The sequence below is a fragment of the Gadus macrocephalus genome, chromosome 11, assembly GCF_031168955.1.
Source record: "Gadus macrocephalus chromosome 11, ASM3116895v1".
Lineage (NCBI taxonomy): Eukaryota > Metazoa > Chordata > Actinopteri > Gadiformes > Gadidae > Gadus > Gadus macrocephalus.
In genome coordinates this window covers 10,913,096-10,935,588 of record NC_082392.1, presented here as the reverse complement: position 1 = coordinate 10,935,588, position 22,493 = coordinate 10,913,096, and the positions used below count along the sequence as shown (strand labels likewise).

The following is a 22,493-nucleotide window of genomic DNA, read 5'->3' as shown; positions in this document are numbered from 1 at the left end:
CTGATGTTGGGTATCAAAGGAGCATTTGAATCTCAATGTCAACCACACCACAACGCAGTGCTGGCATTTCAATGTAGAGATGGCGGAGAAGGAAGGCCAAAAGATGATACCATAATAAAATAAAATACATTTGAAAGCATATAAACACAAGGTAGGTTTTCATGTTTTAAATGGAAGAGCAGGATGTTTATTTTACTTCCTCAACCTTCCACTCAAATGTTCAAATTCCATGCTGTTTTTCTTCAACTCAAAAAGTGGCTTATTTTGAAGCAGCTGAATGGCCAAGAGGCATAAATAATCCCATACCCTCATTGGAGTCCCCACCACAGGCAAACCACCCCTCTGCCATTGTAGGTTACAACACGCCCGTGTTATTTTTGTTATCCTCTTATTAAATAAACAAACCTTTATAGCATTGGTTCTCAAAGTGCGGCCTGCGGGCCAATGGCGGCCTGCGGAATCATTCCTGGCGGCCCGCAATGACATACATAATTATGTAAGTTATATATAAAAAAATATATATATATTATTATCAATATTCATTTATTCAAAAATAAATGAATATAAATAGAAAAGTCGACTCTCTCTAGCTTTCAATTAATCCTTTTACATTTGTTAGTTTTAATCCGACTGTACATTACTTTGAAAGGCTGAACCTTAGTTTCGGGATTTACGCCTCATGCCCACTACCTCCGTCCGTTGACTGATCCCCATTGACTTTGAATGGGGACGGACACGCAATGAATTGTGGATCCGTGCGCTGAAGGCTCCGTCAAAAAGTTGAACATTTTTCACCTTTTTTTTTCGGCAGCGACGGATCCGTCATCCAATCAGAACACATATGCAAATTTAAGCACTGTGACACTACTCGGGCTCTGACGACCCTGGAAACCACCCCCATCCGTCAGCCACGCCTTCTGAGTCCTTTGACTGACAGTGCAGTGGGCACGAGGCGTTAGACCTCACTTGACCCAAATTTTGGGTTCCTAAATTGGCCCTCAGTTGTCAAAACTTTGAGTACTCCTGCTTTATAGGATGGCTAAAAGTACCAGTCAGAAGGACAACTGTACTGTTCAACTCTACTCCAATTGGTGTATAAAGACATGGACCTCTGTGTGGTTTTGTAGATCTCAGTTTCAGAAGATGGGCCAACAATTTTAGATTTGATTGATTGATTGATTGATTTCATTTATTTCAGACGTATCAAAATACAAATCAAGCATCGCAAATAACACCAAACAAAATAAAAAGCATGACACTACAATAAACAAAAGCGATGTGCCAATTATTTCACTAAAGAAAAAAAAAATTACATACATTCAATTGATATGTCTGAAAAGGAGTAGGAAGAAGTGTAACACTTATTTAATCCTACCCCTTTTCCACAGTTCAATAATTAATATTTATTTAATATATACTTCCTGTATTCCTCATAATATCTCTTTATACTATATTTTATATATTATTTCATATATATTAATATTATTATTATTTATTTTTTTATATTTTTCTTACTTCTGTCCCTCATCCCTGTACCTTCACTATCATAGATGTGTGAACGTCGTAATATTCCATAGTTTGTCATTAGGTAAGCGCTGTGACGTTAAAGATGCTGAAGGTCCTTGTTTCAGTGGTTTTCAAATAATTTAGCAATTAGAATTATCCTTGTTGCCCATCCAGCATTTATATTACAACGGATCCCCCTGTAGATGGACATTCACGTATCTATCTACCTCTACTGAGCAGGAACACATCAATTATATTTGTCAGAGTTAGAGTTTTGAGAACGAGGCTGTTGTTTGAGGCTGTTCTTCATTCATGTCTGGTTATCTTCTCCCCGAGAAGCACACAATGCTAAGGCAATGTTTGTAAATGCTAATAATAGGTTTTCTTAAATGCATTGGCCTATAAAACTAATGCTATTTCATGTTATTCTACTTCTACTACTTATCATTATTATAATACGTCTACTTATCATACTAACGCTTCATCATACTATTATGCATAGGTTCAAACATTATCAATTCAGCTATTTGTTTAACTGAAACCCTTTTTAAACTGTTTGACATTATTCAAATGGTTTGTATGTTGATAGTGTTCATTTACTCCATTCAGACTTTCATCCTTGAAAGTCTGAACTGTATTCCAATATTTTCACTTGAGTTCGGCCACACATCATTTCTATAATCAAAGTGCTAGTTAACACATTTTTATGTTAATTTTGCGCGACAGCACTCTTCGCATATTCTGCAAGAAATGCATTTTCTTTTTAGAATCCCAGTTATCACCTCTGTAACATTTCCCACACTGTGAATGAACTTTGCTTTGCACGTCTATGAAAGCAGACATCTGCAGCACCATGGATCCTGTTTCCCTGAAGTACTACTTAAAAAAATGTCACCTGTACTCCACCTCAGGCTTCCGCAGTAACTCTTTGGTTGTTTAGAAACCCAATACGTCCCAGGGGAGAAGCCTACTGTTTGGTCTACTTCAAATGCCTGCATCAGCTGCAGATGGGGGGGGGAGTTTCAGAAAAGGACTTGTGAACCAGAGTAACATTTACTTTAGAAATATCCAGAGAAATAAAATGGTTATCTTATTTATAAGGTCAAGCTGACTTGTGGAGGTTAATTCCCCCTGGTTGTTTTTTTCTCTTTTTCTATTAAATCAAAAGCATACTACTTGACCATTGCTAATTGTCCTTACTCCTAACACAAAGATGCAATGTGGCAAATCACAGAACCAGCAAATTATCAGAGCATCCAAAAAAATATTAACATGCAAACGGAACATAGCAACATAGCAAAAGAAACAAATTTTAAGTAAAACGGCAGAAATGCCTTGTCTGTAGCTCACCGACTTCCTGAAACTGTTACTCAAACATGACAATGTTATTCATTCATGAAATTCACAGTTTAAGGGAAATCTTTATGAAAACAAGAAGAGCTGCTTTTCCTAAGATCCAATGTAATGTTTTGAAATGTTCAAGTGTTTGGAATGATGTTATGACGTTGATACAAACAGTAAAAGAGGCTAAAGGAAATAAGTCAATGCCTACTTTAGTACTTTCTCTACCTTTGTATTTTCGCTGGCAAGCACTGTCGTGTCCATGTGAATGTGCTACTCCAGGAGTGTGTTGCAGGGTCACATCAATGCAATAGCACATGCAGGGGCCCTTAGTCTTGCAATAGCAAAGCAAGGCGTTAGATATACATCGCAGAGTCTCCCTCCTCTACACCACCAATTTGCGCTGCATAAAATTGGTGTTTGCTGGAGGCAATTCTGCTGTCAAGAGAAACCCCTAGCTGAGCACACGGCCCCTGAAAACACTTAGGTTTATCCTGTAGGATCCCCCAACACCGTATGGCTGCTTGGGCCCCTGGTTCACAGGGGCCAGGGAACCATCCCTTCAGGGGAGCTAAGGGTTCTCCTGTTCTAATCTGCCCTTGTGATGTTCGTCCCTCAGCATCGCCAGCAGGGCTCCAGGAGGCTGATTGAGTAATGTAATCAAACCTAAGTGTTTCAGACTGTTATAAATGCACACCCTGAGCCATTATGAGAGTATAATTATGTATTATTACGCACATTTATTTTGACACTTTTGACATACCGTGTGTCAGGGTTGTTTTTCAATGATATACATTTATTCAGACCTCCATGACAAAATAATTGCATAGCAGTGATGGCTATGAGCCTCAGTAATAAGACAGTTAAAGGGAATGGGCTTATTCACTGAATCAGGCACCTTAATTGATTTCTCTGGCCCATAGCTTTACATGCATATCCAGAGAGAATGAATTAAATACTTTTAATATCAAAATAGAAGAATCCAGGCAGGTTACTGCTTGTTGTACTGTTTTCTACTAAGCTTTATTCGTATTATTTAGGTTTAGGTTTTGCTATGATGTACTTAATAAAAAAAAAGTTCTACCATTAGGAAACTCTGTAAAGTGCAATACTATTGAATGTTAAACTTTTAATAAAATGGCCTATAAAGTTACAGTTGGAAAACAAATAAACTGTAATTGCTCCAGAACATTTTGATCACATAGAAGATGATACATGCTGATTGGGCACGGTTGGGTTTGTTTTGATAGGTGCGTTTGGATACTTCAGATGGCATGTCCGTCAGTGAGACTGGGGCGGGGCATCTGCCATTGATGGAACTTGCATCAGCTGCCAAGCTCAAGAATATTCTACTCTACGGCATCCTTTTTCTTCTCTCTGAGGTGAGACGTTTTTTTTTGCCCATCCTTGTATTTTTAATTTAAAGATACTACGTGTAAGAATCCCAAATTCCTTCTCATTAGTGGCCCCTTTGGCTGGTAAGGGAACTGAAGCCTGCTCAAGGTTGCACATTAACACTGGTGTGCGAGCTCCGTGAGTTCAGACATAACAATCATAAACTGATAGCTGTTAGTTATAATCATAAATAAACATAATTATAACATAGATAAAGACATTCATGCCATTGTCCTCCAAACCTTTCTGCTTGCTGCTAAACCATCCTGCCCCTTTTGTCAAGTCCACAACATAATAATACAAATAATATCATCTTTCAATTAATATCACGATTTAAAAAAAATAATTGATGCAATTTTGCACGCCACCATTGCTATCCTGACCTTCTGCTTGACTATCATTGGTTTAATTTGAGAGGAGGCAATAAAAGGCTCTAAAGGTGCTTAAGGCATAAAAGACCCCTCATCTGACCGGCACATGTCCCATGAAGGCGTCAGCCACCAGTCCTGGTTAAGCTGCTCTTTCTGGGAGTCCTGACTGAGACTGCCCACCCATGCCTTTCACCAGGGTCAGTGGAGTTTAAGGGGGGAATTGGAATTCAGAACTAGGTTATTATCTGACTACATAACGGTGAAGGTTATTCATTTCATACAATCACATTTGTCTCTTTTGTCAGACTATATGCTAATCATCAAGTCATCCCACCCTCTACTCGTCACTTTTTATTTTTTCTTGCACAGCAAAGCAGAATTTGTGTTGTTGGACTCTTTATGTCGTTGTTCATGAGTTATGCTCTTGATGACAGCAGCGTCAGGGACAAATGAGGTCTCCTGGCAGACTGATTCCCTCTCACAAACCACTGGCAAAACCCCCATGCCAGAGACTGTCTGGGTACGGTGTTTTTTATAAAGTTTTGTGAATGGCCCCGCGGAGAAATAAGTGAAGGATGAACTACAGATGGAGCCTGGTTATTAAAAGAGGAAAAAGAAAGAACACATTTTTGGTGTTGTCGGTTAGTTCAAGATTTGAGAGGAGATCTGAGTGAATTTCACAGGGTCAACCAAGACATACCTAGATGGATGGCTCGCTCCGTAGCCGGCAAGTCGGTGAAATTGCAATGGTTCCCATGTGAACTATCTTCTGTTATCGCCTGTGTTACCCCACCAGGTCTTAGTTACCCCCGGCAATGAATTGAGACTAATGCTGTTAATACGTGATATGACCCCAAGTCTTGGAAGCAGAAGAAGGGGGAGAGATCAGAGATGACGGGGGCTGCATACGGCATGACGGACTGCTTATCTTATGAGATAGTCGAGACGGCGAATATGGCCTCGCATAAATCACTGTATGAGTTTTTTTTGTTGTTATAATAACGATAACTATTCCCAGATGGCCGTATTCATCCTTGTCACGATCACTGCCAGCTCTTCCCTTGTCTGGCTTGGAGGCGCACAAGGATGTGATGTTGATGACAATGATGATGGTCGAACATTTGGTTTAGCTTTTATTTCTCCTGAGTTTAAAAAGAATACCAGGAAATTGCCATCTCCAAGCTGTGTAAACTAAAAAACATTCCAACCTCCCCATCTCGATTTCCTTAACCACAAATCACAAGTATAACTGGTAAATATTTGAATGGTTTCACAGTGTTAATAGATTATTATATTCAATAAGTTAAAGGTGTAACCTGTAACTAATGTACCTAAATGTAACTAAATCATAAAATTATCATGATAAAAAAACAAGCTCCAAAAACAATGGTACTGCTAATGTCAGTTTCTTTCTGTGGACTGTGTGTTATGATATACTATTATCCGGGTACCCAAGGTTCCCTGATAAGAAACTAATTGGCATATGAACAAAGCGTGCTGCAGCCATGGAAGCAAACCAATTAACTGGATCATACTAGAGTTTGTTGTTGGCATTGCATTTGAAAGATGGACACAGCTTAGAGCCCAGAAAGATCTCCAAATGGATTCCACATGAGCTGGCTTGTGATTTGCAAACGTATAAATTAGCTTATGAATTTACAGTGTAGGAATTGTCATTGCTTGTCCTTGTCTAACCATAATATAATAAATTTGCTCCCCTCAAACTATAATGATGAGCTTGGCTCGTCTTGCCCTTGGGTTCGTACATGGTCCCCATTCTGGCAACCCGACTTTAAAGGTACCATTTGGTTGAAAAATTTCCTTCAAACCAAAGTACATTTTAGAGAAAAATTATGATAATTTTGCAAAAAATCATGGCTACCTTTTAAAGTTGATGAAAATATGATTATAGAAAATGAAATACATTTTAAGATGAACATTGTATTGCCATGTCTTTTTTAAGATTATTTCTAGATGTGGGTGAATGTTATTTTAGATTTGATGACCACCCGATAGACTAAGAGACTGATCACATTTGCAGCGCAATAGAAAGACATTGTATTTAGTTTCTTCTCCGAAGAAACCCAATGTTTTGGGTGTTTTTCTTTACTTGAATGTCTTCTAATGGGAAACCATGATGCAGTGTCAACAATTTTGCAACGTTGTCCTTGTGATGAACAGAAAACAAAATCTTCGATTACATTTTAAACATCAATATTATTGCTTGGGAAAACAAGACTTTTGTTTGTAAACTTTATAAAATTCGGGCATGAAGCATCTGTTTTTGTATATTTTTGCTTTCGATATTGAAAGACTATTTATACTGAATGTGAGTACCGGTATTTATTTTCCAGCGGAACATAAATGTTCACATTCATTTATTTTTGTAACCACAAATCAAAAGTGGGTAAATACCTGAAATATCTGGAACACGGACGAAGGAACTTTAGCTGTTTCATTGCTTTGTCCGAAAAGAGCTGTTGTCAATTTCATTCATGTTCTTCAGCCAAATATTTACCAACTTTTTGAGGCACTGATGAAGTATGAAGGATAGAAAATGATTACTGGCTATTTGCTTTGACAACTTAAACGTACGGCATGAAATTTGTATTCATACGGAACAAAAATATGATGTTGTCAAGACCCGAGATTTTCCATTTCCTTTCATGAGTATAATATGAAGTGATTCCATGTTTTATAAAAAAAATAAAAAAGTTTGATTTTCTACCTTTTCAAGGGAGCATCTTCTAATAAGTCCTGATCCAAACAAACTAAGTGGGTATCCAAAGATTCCCTTGACAGATTGGAAGCCCCTCCATCTTCTCAGACCTAGTGTATTGTTGGTTTAATTAGAACCCTTTCTCAGACTTTTTCTTTGTCAAAACCTGGATGAATATCAAAAATCACTCTGCCTCTACAAAGTCTGGTTATCAACTGGAGAGAATTGAATACGAAAACACACCATATGACTCTGATTCTTTAAATACCACATTAAAGGAAATCATGAATCACAAATGGCCATTTGGAAAAGCTTGGTTAATAACTTTCCATTAATTTCCATTGAATGTAAGTAAATCTACATTTAATGTACAAGCGATGGTTTGAATTGGAATTTCCTTTTGATGTGGCAGCGGTGCCCCACCTTGTACAACCTCACACAAGGCCTCTTTAGACCCTGAGTGAGTCTAGCTTTGTCTCCTAATATAAAACGTGTCCTAAGTTTGATCCATCTTGATTCAAGAGAAGAGTAGGAACAGGCGTTGTCAAAAGCTGGTCAGGCCTTTCTGCCCCCGTTACGGACTCCAGCAGACCGTCCAGACCATCGGATCACAAGTTGTGTTAAGATGGATGACTTATGACAGAGCTGTTGTCTGGCAGTTCGATAGCCAAACCCGATACCAAGCACAACGGTGGTAAGCCGATAGGGCGATGGTGTGAAAACAGTGACGGAGGATACCTATCGGTAACCACTGCAGTGGTAGGAAGTGTCACCAGACCGCAGCTACCCAACCTTTCCCCTCTCCCACCCCCCTCCCCACGCAGGTCCTGGCGACCTGTCAGAGGGTGAAAAGCGAGTTGTCACGGTGATGTATGGGTGTTGTAATCCACTGCAGTGAGAGCCCTGATGTTTACCCAACCCCGCGCTTCCTTTTCCTCAAAGAGTGCCGAACAAGAGCGCTGAATCCGAGAAGAGATTAGCCGCGCGGCAGAGAAAGGCGAGGGGCGGACGAAGAAGACAGAGAGAGAGCGAGAGGGAGAGGTGCAGAGATACAGGGGGGAGAAGGAGCCGATGGGGAAGGGGCTCTATAGGTCTTTTCTCCTCTGCCTGTGTAGATCTACCTACGACAGGTGAAACCATACACGCCCCCCGCCCCCCCAGCTGGTGCGCCAGCCACAGTCACCCAGGGGGCTGCACCCGGGCCGGGGTCATGGGAGAGCAGCGGTGGTGGTGGCGAGCGCCGTCTCTCTGCGGTAACAGCACGCTCCCAGCCTTTATTATCCCCACCGTCGCCCCCCGGCGTGAGCCCGGCTGCCCGCTCTGGGTCCAGACGTGGGAGATATCCTGTAACACGCACCAACGTGCACACGGCAGATACACCGACATTCCCTGTTGTTAATGCGATACCTTGTCTGTTTATTTTAGTTTCCTTTAGATTTTTGATTTTTTAACTCAATTGCTGTAGATTCAAGCAAAATGTGAACAGTATAGAGAAAATGTTATTTTTTGGGTTGTGCCAAAGGTCGAAATCCAAATCGCATAGGAAAGAGCTGCAAGGCCTTCAAAGCAAAAGTAACGACGAGATGAGATGCAGACCTCCACAAGCTTGTTTTCACATTTTATATCTACAGCCCGCCTTCCCTAGTCTCCTCTGAATTGCCTGCACTTGGCCTCAGCCTCACACTCCAATATGGGCCATGTCTGTTCACACACTACTTCCCTCCGTCCACCAGCACCGGCTCCCTGGCCCCATCAGCAGACGCTTGTTTGTCCTTCAATAACTCTTCATCTCCTGCGATCCAACTCTAAACGTGTGGATTAGTGACATGGGGGTCCGGCCTCAGTCGTACATCAGATGTCTCCATCCAGACAGAAGCCGGGGCCCCGGGGCCCCCTCCGTGGTGATGTATCTGCAGAGTGTTAAGGTCAGAGCTTCGGGGAGAGGCCCGAGCGGCCCGACATGTGCAGCGTATCAGGCCCTCTCCCAAGCTCGCCCTCTCCCAAGCTCGCTCTCTCCCAAGCTCGCTCTCTCCCAAGCGTGCCAGATGTTTGTCGGTATGTGTGAAACTCAACCGCTGGAGTTTGGCTAGAGAAATTAGACATACCAAAGTGATGTTTACCCAGCTTTGATATCTTAGATTAAAAAGAACCAGAGGACTCGATGATGTTATGAAGAGAGAGCTCTTACAAACAGGATATGTGTACTTTTTAAAAAGAAGGCACTTTGCAATTGGTTTGTAAACAGTCAATCAGCCATTAAGAAACCAGTCCAGAAAGGCATTCTTGTGTGTGTTTATTTTACCCTACTGCTTGGTGCTGAGCGGCATGTGACCACCCACCTTAGAGCTGGTTTCAGTTTGCGGGGCTTCAATTATGTTGTGGGGAAAGGAGCTCAACGTGGATGAAATGTGTGGTGTTGGAGCCCGGAGTTAACCTTTAGTCAGCTTTGCCTGTTGGTGTGTTTGCACAGGGACCTCTGCTTGGGATTTCTTGTTAAGTGTATTTAAGGTTGGTGGGAAAATTGGCACGGAGAGGGTAGACACACACACACACACACACACACACACACACACACACACACACACACACACACACACACACACACACACACACACACACACACACACACACACACACACACACACCAGTGTGAGAAACTAGTATAGCACAGCCACCCGTACGGGCTGTCTGTGGGTGGTAAGTTGATCTGCGGATGCTAGCAGCCAGGGCAACAACCAACCACTATGTCGGAAGTCGTGTTCCTCAACAGGCGGATAAAACCGTGGTGAAACCGTGACCATGGGGATTGAACTTCGCTCCAAGGGGTGATGGAAAACCATTTCAAGTGTGACAGATTTCCTGTACAGAAAGTTATGACCAACCTGGTTTCAAAGACCTTTATGAACACAGCCCACCCTAGTTTAAGACCCGGGTTGAAGTCAGGCGTAGGAATTGTTATTGACACGTTTAGTCAACTGACACATGAAAACAATTTCCGTAGCTGTTTCCTTCCGCCTCCTCCTGAACGTCGCCCCCTTCCTGGCTGAGCATCCCCCCCCCCCTGATGTTTAGTCTTCCGAGTGCGGTTATTTGGATAGTGGTGTAAATTCACCGTGCTACACCTAGACTTGTATGTGTTCCTGAGGTTCTATAGGCCCGTGATTACATACTTTGTTGAGTGGGAGTGAGGTCACCCAGGGACCAGGATGTGTCTCCGTCAGTCTCGTACAAATCCAAGGTGCATCGTAGGTAATGACAGTGGGTGTGGATTCCCCCAGTGTACTTTCTATATGACCCGTGGTAGCTGTGACTTTATAAACATGTTAAACACTATCTGGTGTGATAAGCAATTGAAGCGTGACTTTTATCTGCCTGTTGGACTGACTGATTGAGTGGGTGTGTGTGTGTGTGCTGCAGCTTGTGTGTGTGTGTGTGTGTGTGTGTGTGTGTGTGTGTGTGTGTGTGTGTGTGTGTGTGTGTGTGTGTGTGTGTGTGTGTGTGTGTGTGTGTGTGTGTGTGTGTGTGTGTTGCGGGGCTCCCTCACTACTTTTGGGGCTTTGGTATGTCTCGCACATTAATCCTCCTGCCTGTGCGTTCATACCTCCTTGACTAAAGGTCCATTGTTCGGCGCACTGTTGTGAGACACGTCTGTCGCTGAGTCAAACTCAAACAAAGTCATCACTCAGCAACACCGGGTGAAAGGGGCCGGTATTCACAGTTAGACGATCCACTGGGAACCAGCCAGCACTCTCTGGCCATTATTCTTCCTCTCATTATTATCTCCTCCTCACTGCAGTGCTCTGGTCTCTCGCTCCTCACCAGTGGTGTTGTGCCCACTGTGGTAAAGAGACGAGGGAGATGAAGTCCGACATTCCGCTGACAAAGATGTTTTATTGGCTCGGTGGAACCCACCCCACCCCCCTCCCCCTGTCGCCTTACAGGACAGGATATTTTGGAAACTGTAGAAAATGCATCCAAATCTGGTCCATCTGCATTAGGGATGGGCAAAATGATTCTTTTCCGGGAACTAGTTCTTTCAGTCAAGTTCACTATAACGATTCGTTTGTTTGATTCGTTCGTTACGTCAGATTACGTCATTTGGTGTCTGCCCCCCCCCTGCGAGACGGCCCTGAGCATAATTTAAGCGACTTCTAGGCTCTACCCCCGTGAAAATCGACAAGATATACTATATAGTATAACTAAAAGTCCCACCAATATTTATACCACTTGCTTACTCTCTATATGTCATTCATGGTTTTATACTTAAGCAATAGATCACGACAGGCTGTGGTATGTGCTCATTATCCCACTGTTAAGGGGCGTTGTTCGGCCCGACGCGCAGCTGAGGGCCGGCGGGAGGGTCACCCTGCTCACTCCCGGAGTAACAACATTTACACCCTCTCCATCGTTCAACATATTTTTTACTTTGTAACTGTTTCTACTTCCAGGCGCGGAGTGATATGCAAACTTTCACAAAATGATTCGGCGTCACAGCAGTTATGTATACGCTCATTATACAACAGTTAGGAACCAATCAGATCGCTGGATTTAAGCCACCCGTTGTATAATTATAATTTTATTTTACTTTACATTTAATTCTTCATTATTCAGGCATTAAAGAACTTTCATGGTCATAAATAAAAAACACGAACTGCAGTTTAATTTCTTTGTTTGTTCTCGAATTGACGTACAATGGAGCAAAGACTCCTGGGATTGGGAAATGCGTTTATCCAATTCACAGATGGAGGTCAAGTCTATTTTCGGAAATGTAGGGGGATATATGAGTGGCCACACGTCGAAGATAGGGACAGACACCAAGATACGTCAGACAGAGAAAACGCGCATATTCGACGGTACCGTCTTGTCATTTGTTTACCCAGGTGCCATGGCAACACCATTGCTACCTCTCATTGGCTGAATCTTTGAGAAAGTTGTAGACTCAATCAATATAAGTCGCGGGGAGACAAAGCTCTGTTCGTTTGTATATTTTATTTACGTGACCATATTTTTGGTTTATGTTAAAAAAAAAAAGAATCAAAGAACCAGTTCTTCTTGTTTTGGGGAACCAGTTCTTGTCGTTCACGTTCGGGATTCGTTCGTTGTGAACGAATCGGTCGCGACCGACTCATCCCTATTCTGCATTAGAGAGATTGTGTTGTGCAGGAGGCCCTATAAAGTATTTATCTTTTCTTTTTCTTTCTTTTTTATTCGTCATCTTTGGAGAGTCTACAAGAACATACAATCACTGGTTGGAAAAATAGATGGGCCCAGAGATATATTCATTCTTTCATTCGTTCATTCTTTCTTGCCAACTGTGTGGATATTGTGTGGAGTTAAAATGACATGGGTATTGAAACCACGGAGGACCAGTCAACTGCAGTGAACACCTAACTATGCATAATCCACTAATACTCTCCCTGTGTTGAACAATCTCAAGAAAAGTATCACAAGCGCCATATTGGCCGCTTCTCTCTACCTTGAGTAATTCTCAAACGTGTTGCTGGTTTTAGGTGTAAGTAAGACAGGTGAAGGTACTTTATCCCCTTACACCAAGCAAGAACTATGTTCCCTGCCCAGTCATTTCTCGACCGGTTGGATTACGGTTGGATAGTAAGCCTTTCAGCAAATGAAACTGCCGGTTTCTCGCCTATTTCCACATTATTTTATTCTCCAGCCAACACGATAGATTCAACAAGCTTAAGCAAATGCAATCCAACCAGTAGCCTTCTTAGACCTGAGATGGAACATGGTTCCATTAGCAGTGTTTATAGTTGGGGTTCTAATCAGGGCTTGCGGAGCGGTCAGTAATTGGACCTGTAGCCCCCGGCTACTGCCTGTCTTCAGTGAGACATTGAGGGAGGGGAGGGGGGGGGGGGGGGGGGGGGTTAGGGGCAGGATTACAATAACCACTAAGGGTCAGGCTGTCAGAAGCCATGAAACCGTATCCCCTCTTGCAGGGAAGCACAAGGTGTATTTCACCTCCGTTTTAGCGCTGGAACTTGGTGCACAGGTCACTTGGGGAGATTTCTGCTAAGTAATTACTTTTAGCAAGGGAAGTACATCAATGGGATGGTGTTCAGTTCAATGCAGGCTGGCCCGGATACAACATTTCAAGTTTTGGATAATTTTTGTAACTGTGATTGAGGGCTATACTAATATTTTCTTGAGTTGACTTGAGGTTTTCCAGACGAAATTGACCTGATCTGACCATTATCTGAACCAATATATAAATTTAAGAAAAAGAAATTCCTTGTGTGAATAATTCCCTGCCTGGATCGGAGCCGGCAAAGACCACTTCAGCAGAATCCCGTTTTTATTGCTGCCGCTTCCGCCAAGTTTTATAAAATGTCATGAAGTGGCAATTATACAACTGGGCCTGGTAGCTAGTCTAATCCAAACAGCTCTTTCAGTAACCTTGGCCAGTGGCACCGTGCCAAGCCAACCCAGGAGCCATTTGTCAGTTGGGACCGGGGGGCCCTGGCGCAGTTGAGAACAGAAGTGGAAGCCCACGGCAGCAAGAAAGCCATCCCCCCAGGTGTGGGGGCCACTGGTTAACACAGGGGACCGACACAGGCGTGCAAATGATAAGGCGTCTAAAGAGACCTAATTGCCGAATACTTTGTCCTCCGATGTCGGCTTGTGTGGCGCAGTGTGCCTTCCTCTTGGATGGAAAGATTGATAGCATCTGGTCCATGTAAGATTTGTTAGTCTGGAGGTGGCTTATTGTGTGGTCTGGCGGTGCTTTTTTACTGACTTAATTCTCACTCCCTCGCGCTCTCTCTCTCTGTCTTTTCTCACTCTGTCTTCTCTCACTCCTTTCCTTTTCTTTTTCAAAGACCTGCCGCTTTATTCAGCTTGTCAAAGTCCCTTTCTCTCAAAAAAGAAAGGAAAAAATAGAAGCTAATGATTGAAGTTCCATTGCGTAAACTTGTGGTGGCAGTTTGGAATAACAAGAGGCCGCGCGGCGGTTTCATGCATTTGTGCGTGCAATTGAAAACATATTCCTTATAGCAACTGTCTGGGCAGGCGCATGAAGGTATATTGCATTAGTTATAGTTCATTGTCAAGGTCAGCCATTATTAAATTGTTTATGCTCATGATGGCGTATCACTTTTTCAATATTCAATATTCCCTTGGAGCGGGAATGTGTTTACTTGGAGACGATTGAGGGGAAAATGGTGGGAGTAACAATGGCTCCAGCAGGACCATTACGTACTTGTGTCCCCCCTGATACCAGTTCATACGTGTGCTGACAGTTCCAATAGTTTAACAAGAGACCCACCAAGAGAGGCGATATTAAAGACCATGCAGGCCACCAGGGGAACGAATGTGTCACTAATCGATGTAGCAGGGGCTTGTCCTGTCGGTGGAAAGGAAAGCGTTTCAGAACTCAAATGTGCCTCTATCTCATTTTTAATATTTCATACATTCCTGGTGACGGCAAACCCCCCAACGCCCCCCCCCCTCCACTAATGTGAATAAATGATGATGCTTCTGGCAGTCCGAGCCTGGAGCGATGATGCATGCTAGTTTATCATGCTGAAGTGGAACGCAATGCTCTCTCTCTCTCTCTCTCTCTCTCTCTCTCTCTCTCTCTCTCTCTCTCTCTCTCTCTCTCTCTCTCTCTCTCTCTCTCTCTCTCTCTCTCTCTCTCTCTCTCTCTCTCTCTCTCTTATATATTTATATATATATATATATGTCTAATCAGGGTCAAATAAAAAGTAACTGATCGTGTTAATCACGTTCTTTCCTAATCCTCCCCCCTGTTTACAGCCCTTAAAGCTTTGGCAGCAAAGACAGTCCTCGGCAGTGAAGGACTCCACACCGTACACACGAGACAAAGTGCCCACTAGCGCAAACGGCTAAATCAACCATGCTAATTAAGAGCGGTTTTCCATCCCATGGGCTCTATTACACTTCAAGTCCTTCAGGGATGGGTTTCTTTGTCTGACGTCCGTCCAACAGCTACGTGTGTGTGTGTGTGTGCGTGTGTGTGTGTGTGTGTGTGTTTTAGAGGGGCTCTTGGGGGCCCTAGTGCTTCCTAAATGCTTCCCCAGGTCCTCTTACTGCCCTGGAGGAGACACCATGACAGACATGGTGGAAAAACCTCTCCTTCATATGCCCCACAGGACGTGTTCAAAGCTGTGATGATGATGATGATTAAGATGATGGAGTTCTGGCGACATTAAAATCCCACCCGGATCGGATAGCTGTGTGTGTGTGTGTGTGTGTGTGTGTGTGTGTGTGTGTGTGTGTGTGTGTGTGTGTGTGTGTGTGTGCGTGTGCGTGTTGGCTATCAGCTATCCCTTTTTCTTGCGTGTGTGAATGATTGCACGATGTACATATATTAGTGTGGCTATTTGTGCATGTGTTGATTGATTGTGTGAGAGAGGGAGAGGTCACACATGCATTAATATAGTGTGTATATATTTATATGTGTGTCAAATGTGGGAATATACCCAGTATCCCGGGGTCTTTCCCGCGCGATTGTGGACAAATAAGATGTGTGAGACTTCTTTGTGTATGCGTGTCGGTTTTGTCTCTGCGTGTCCTGGTGCTCACCCTTGGACGTTCTCGTGCCCATAACAAGAGGGCAGCCAGCGTGCTTTTGGTTTGCAGCCGCCTCTCTGCATCCTTGTGAGTGGATTCTGTCAAGCCTCACCACTCCCAAGGCAACGGCAAAGATGTGTCTGTGGTACAGCCCGGGTCAGGATGAGGATAGAGCTCGTTTAAGACCAGACCATCCCCATCCACCCGCTGGAGTCCAGAAAAAAAAGAACAGCAGCCCACAGCCCAGCAGCTATCACTCAGTTATTTATCCTCTCCCTCGCACACCCGCCAGATCCATTTCAGCCTGAGAGCGGTGGGGTATGCAAATGTCCAGAGCCAACCATGTTTGTTGCCTTTCAGGCTATGCGATCCCCGGGTTTGTTTGCGCTTGTCCAAATGTGGAGCGTGAGTTGACTGGCAGTTGTGACGGGGTAGATCTGCGCCACGAGCCAAAAACCACTTCAAATCAGGCATTTGTGTTCCAGTGTGCAGGCGATTACTTGATTTAATAATACCTTCTCCTCTTTTTTACGAGGTATGATTCATTGGGAAGAATGCGTATCTGGAGACGGGGAAAACACTCCACAGCGGAGTCTCAGACGAAGCTTTGATCCGCCTTGGTGATCCCGGCCCATTTTCTTTTTCTTTTTAATGTTTTCTTTTTTTTTTTTTTACTAATCATTTGTGCGTGCGTACACGTATAAAGTGTGTTTTTGTTTTGCGTCCATCAGAAGAGAGGCCTGTAATAGAGTCATTAGTTGTGGTTTGGGGAGAGGTAGCCGTGTTCGAGCCCCGCCAGACGCCAGCTCCCCTAATGTTCCTCATCAATGCACATGGGTGGCAGCGGGCCACTCATCACATCACGTGCCCTCTCCCGCGGTGGCTGCACACCACGGCAGCAACACATGCAACAGCTCAAAAGACGTCCGTGTTAACTCCCTGATTGCTGCTAGATAACAGTCACACTCGGAATGCTTTCATCTAATTAATTGGTATAACGATAAAAAAAATGCAAAGTTGCTTTGATTTCTTGACACTATAGTATGAAAGTCTGGTTCTCCAGAGGGCTCTGTGTGTTTTAGGTTTGTTATCTGCAGAGTTCTGTGGATTACAGATGCATTGGCTCACGTCCCCCCCCCTTATCTCCCTTTCAGCAATTAAACCCGAGGAGATTGACCCCGGTGCTGTATAAAAAAAACAGGAAATATTTGTGGTTCCCTTTGATTTCCTAAGAGTCTCGGACTTTGCATCTAAGAGGCAGAGAGCCAATAAGAATCGGGCAGAAAATGTGTGAACGCCATGCAGTTTCTGAGGCATGCAGAGACCCTGGAGTATTCTGCCACCACCGGTCTTCCTCTGGTTCCACTTTGCTGCCCGTGCTGCTTTAATCAACAAGGAGCCTGTCATCTCGCCGGGCTCTCCTCCGGTGCGCTCGCCTCAGCTCCGCTCGCGACCGGGCCCATGTGGAAAATGTGTGTCACCCTTCTTGAAGCGGTGCTGGTTCTGATTAGTTCTGACTCGGATCTGCTATTCCCGGGTTCCCTGGCTCTCCAGCTCCACATTATCCACAGTCGGTGGGCCTCGTGTCAGCGCTCGCCGCTCCTGCACCTTGACGCAGGTCTAAGGTCCGGGAGAGCAGATTGATGGCTGGCTGCTGGAGACGGTTTGGTTTGGAGACCCGCTAAGAGATGATTTCCTGGGTTTTCTAATGAAATAAAAACATGACTGTGCACAGTGCGCAGCACCGGGTGGCAAGTTTGCTCCCACAGCAACGTCAAAAGTGGGTTTCAACAAAGAGGTCATATTTGGGACTGAGGTAATCTGGTGGATACTTGACTCCTCGCCGAAGTGTCTGCAGCCTACCTGCATTGCTTGGCAACTCAATATTGGGACTAAATAGCATCTTCTGAGGGAGTGCTTAGCAGGTAGGGGAAATACAAAGCTAGCAAGTTCCTTATGAACTATGTCTCTTTCGTCTGTGAAACTTGTGATTCTCAGATCAAAGCTGAGTCAATGCAGGACTTCTGTGAGCTTGGGAACACTGGTCTAGGCAGTGAAAGTCCTTATAAGTAGAATGCACAGAACTGGGGGGGGGGGGGGGGGCATAGAATTAAAAAGGGATATTAAGCAGAGAGGCATCACCAAATCAAAAACAACCACAACAGTGTATCTGGGCTTTTATTTTTAAACCAGAGGCAGAAGCAAATGAGAACTTAGAGAATGGTCGACTTTGTTCCTCTGACTTGTGGTGCTATGAAAGTCTGCCCAATATCATGCCCCATCAACGCCAAAGTAGGCCGTCGTTCATTTGTCTCACACACAGCTTGCATTCGGCGATATTCATTTGAACCAACAAAGGTCCACCAACCCTTCACTTTATGCATCACATTGTCCTTTCCCCTGATGAGAAAATGTATTCTGCATGCTGATTGAACTAAACAAGGAATGATGCCCAAATCATTACGATTCCCTCTGTTAGTAGTTTCCTTATTTGTGTGATTAGCTGGGTTCTGTGAGATCCAAGGCCTTGCATGTCTTGTTTATTCAGTCTTGTCACTAGTGGCAGCACATTTTGTTCTGTTTTACGTCACTTTGCTTGCTTCATCCAGCTAATCTGTGTTTATCATCGTTCGGGACACAGCTCTCTTCATCCCTCAAATTCAAACCTTTGTCTTTATTGTATAATTTCACTGGCCTGTGGATATTATTTGTAGTTGCCTGTTGTAGCTCAACTCACCATTGTTATGATCATCTGAGTGGTTAAATGATTAGACCATGCCCCTTTGTCTCCTCCCCTTGCTCTGTCTCCAGGAGGACGCCGGGTTCTCTGAGGGGTCAGTGAAGCGGTTGGCTGAGCTCACCTACACCTTGATCCATGACCGAAACGCCCTCCTGGCCGGGCAGATGCTGTGTGCCTGAAACCAGGGAGCCGTACAGTAACCATGGTGATGTTGGACCCTGGAATGACGTACTGTGGATATTTGACATCTCCTGAAATGAGCTTCATGGCTTAAATCATGTCCAGCATGTTGAGCTGTTTTCATGTTAAACCTTAAGATACCACTCATAGTGTGTATATAATATATATATGTGTATACATGCTCCAAGGGCCCCTTTGGGAAACATAAAGGTTCAACAAAAATCCAAAATTTGGTTTGATTCTTGATGCATTATCTAGGAGACGATTGTTGTGGTTAACTTCATGGGCATGTAGATGACTTGACAGGCGTTTTAATTCAAGTTCTTCCATTTCAAAACATCTCTCTCTAATTCTGAATAGCTCAGGAATGTGGCTTGCAAGTGATTTCTGTACTAAAGAGTACAAACAGAATTGAGAGGAAGTATGTGAAGTGAAACTGTAAATGTAAATGTTCACACATGTAAACATATTTACTTCTCAACACTGTATAAGGTTTAATTTCAACAACTGATACACTAACATTGTGAATAAACATTACATGAAATAAAATGCTTTTTGGTAAAATCCTGTTTTTGTTGCTATTATTAAGAGATAAGCTTGTATAAAGGTTAAATATGAAGCATGTAAATGACTACTCTCGACATGCTCACTAGTGATAACACACAGTACACTTAATGGTTTACTACCTTCTTTGTGTAGCATTGTTTTGATCCTTCGAAGCCTCATCTTCCGCATTTATCTTCAGTGTGATCATCAGATCATAGCTTCCTAAGGCCTTAGGGCTCAGGGCCACATTCAATGTTAATTCCTTACTGAGACCACAGGTCATGCTGGCTGACGTTGGCTTGACTTGATGTGTATAATTGGTTTTGAAGCAGGCCTTTTCCTTTGGTGATGTTAGTGCCTAGAGTGGGCACACCACAGCAGAGGGGCAGAAGGAACACCCCCCCCACCGGCATCATGGGATCTTTTTAGGAGTTTATCCGCCATATTGAAGGGACTCAAACAAGTAGCTTTACTGCAACGTCCCTGTCGCAGTAAAGGTGCGACAGGGACGACGAGTGCAGCGCTGTTTGGCTCCTCTACTCACGGGCCCGCTGCCAGGTGGGCCGACTGGCAGCGCTCCCATCACTCAAGTCCTTGAGGATAGGGCTTACGAGGGCTGGCTCAACTTTCCCTTCAGTAAACCAGGGGCTACTCCCGCACCCCGGGCCTATGCTGTGTCCATTGACTTAACGAAGAGTTATTGTAAATCTCCAGCTTTGCGTTTCTCTGTGTTATAAGCACGTTGTGACAAACACTTCTACGATAAAATGATGACTGCACCTGAGTTTCCCCAATCTCTCTCGCTCACACACGGACGCGCACGCACCCACACTCCAACCCACCTCTCCCATCTGGTTTATTGAGGTGAGGTATGTAATGGCTGTTGCTTCTGGACTTGTGGGGAGGGTGACTTATGTAGCCTACATGACAATATTTGACAGCAACAAAGAATGGCCACTAAATTTAGACACCGAAAATGTTCTCTAATGTTGAGGTGTTGATATTTAGTCGGTTACCTTTAGGCTATTTTAAATATGTTGTGTACAGTTATTACTGTACAAAACATAATAACAATAAAATATATATATATATATGAGTTTGACATTAATGTGAACCTTTTAAAGAAAAATATATATTATCTCTGGGTAATTTGCCACACTTCAAAAATAAAGTAAAAGATTAAATTAAATCAAAACCCACGGAAATTGTTTGGTTGGGTATTTCTTTGGATCTAAAGGCTTATATGACATCATTTCGTAAATACATAACTTTCTTCGATGGGAAGCACTATGCTTTGTGTTTGGCAAATGAAAGACAAAGATAGTAGAAACATATTTTGTCACATATCCTAACTTTTTTTCTGGGTGAACCAGTTATATTCTGTGACGTTTAGGCTACTGCATGTGAGTGTTTGAGAGACTGGTTTGTATTATTTGGGCATAGTGACATCTGGTGGAGAAAGTGATATAAAATTATATTCTTTGTTTAATCTATTTTGTAGTATGGTGTTTTGTAATCTCGCTAGGGGGTGCAAAGTGAGTTGTAGGCCTACAACAATGAAGTTGACCGTTATTATGCTGGAAATACTAAATAGTAGTTTAGTCCCTCTGATGTAGCCGTTGAGATGTCAACTATTTTCCCAAGTTTTCCTCAGTTCCTAAGAATGGTTGTTTATTAGTTGTATGTATTTTGAACTTTAAATATAGCTACATGAAAGTAGAATACATGATTCAATAAGATAGGATAAAAACAGTCACTTTGCTTTGAATTCTTTATAAAATATGTCACCATGCGCGAAAATAAGGTAGAAAATGTGCAGTCTAACTCAAGTCAACGACGTGACTCAAGGTGAGTATCCTTGAGGCACATTGGGGCTAGCTTTGGTTACGTGTGCTGTCAGAGAAGAGTAAGCTCTATGCTAACCAGAGCCACAAGCATTAGCCAATATACCTCAGAGCAGGCCAGGGCTTGTTTAGATAGCACCGCCGCTGGTACGCTGTGGCGAGGGAGGCAGCGGCCAGAGCCCACAGTATGAGGACTTGGCCGGGGCTCTGTGATGCCCTGCCAGGTACAGACAGTATGTCTGCACCCTGGCCAATACAGCCATGGTTGTGGCCTTGGTATTATAAAGGTTGTGTGTGTGTGTGTGTGTGTGTGTGTGTGTGTGTGTGTGTGTGTGTGTGTGTGTGTGTGTGTGTGTGTGTGTGTGTGTGTGTGTGTGTGTGTGTGTGTGTGTGTGTGTGTGTGTGTGTGTGTGTGTGTGTGTGCGCGCGCGCGCGCGTAGGTGAGAGAGAGAAATGGGCCTCCTGCACTAAAGGATTCCTGCTCTGGATCACATAGAGACTTGGCAGACGAAATAACACTGGTTAATAAAAAAAAAACAGAGCTGCGTGTTCACACAGCATGAAGCACCTAACCCGCCCGCCTGACACAGCAGTCAGAAGCCAGGACGTGAAGTTTGTCTAGATCATGGTCTCATAGTCTCATGAGACTATAGTATTAGACCATGTGGCCATGGCCTCGGCTACACTGCTCGTTTCCATGAGACTTTAGCGATCCGATCCGGGACACGCTATTGTGGAATTCATGGCTGTGGTCGACGTGTCCGGGTGCCGCAAAGGATCCTTGGAGGGTCAGGGGAGGCCGTCGTTGTTGTGGAGTGTATGATGTGTGTTTCATGTGTTTGTGGTGTGTTGAAATAAAGGCAACTCTCAGGGTTGTGCGATGTATGGGGCACCAGAGTTGCAGACTCCTTTGAACCTTGGCTCCTGTCAGGTCATTCCCGTGCTGCTCGCCACATTATTAAGTGTCAGATGTGGACACTCCCAGATCAGACCTGGAGGACGTCAAATTGTGATCTGATGTGCCAGGGCGCATGCTGAAGGGTCAGGCTCGAATGTGGTCGTTTGTGGCCACGATGTATAAGAACCATGATTTGTGAATGTATTGTAGAGTATTATATAACATAGAAGGTATTCATAATCTCATGGGACCATCCGACTACACGGCTCTGGTATGGGGTCTTAGAAAATTGTCTCATGCTGTCATGTTCAATCCAAAACGTCTGAAAGACAAGTGATATGCCCATGAGGGATACGGTCTGCTCTGGACTGTTCTGTTTAAGCTGTTCCATCACCAGCTGGGA

At 43.6% G+C, this 22,493-nt stretch overlaps 1 protein-coding gene across 3 annotated transcripts in view; it reads left to right on the top strand.

Moving 5' to 3' along the window:
* The window catches only part of crppa (CDP-L-ribitol pyrophosphorylase A), a 31,450-nt gene extending 12,084 nt beyond the window's left edge, over window positions 1–19,366 (top strand). The window contains exons 9-10 of one of the 3 annotated variants that reach the window (XM_060064413.1): window positions 4,098–4,229; window positions 18,694–19,366. In XM_060064413.1, the coding sequence (XP_059920396.1) occupies window positions 4,098–4,229; window positions 18,694–18,801 (240 nt within the window). In that variant the 3' untranslated portion in view covers window positions 18,802–19,366. Of the gene's footprint in view, window positions 1–4,097; window positions 4,230–9,065; window positions 9,989–18,693 lie in introns of those variants that run through there. The other 2 variants (XM_060064414.1, XM_060064415.1) reach the window with 2 other exon arrangements.
* Window positions 19,367–22,493: the final 3,127 nt, after the last annotated feature.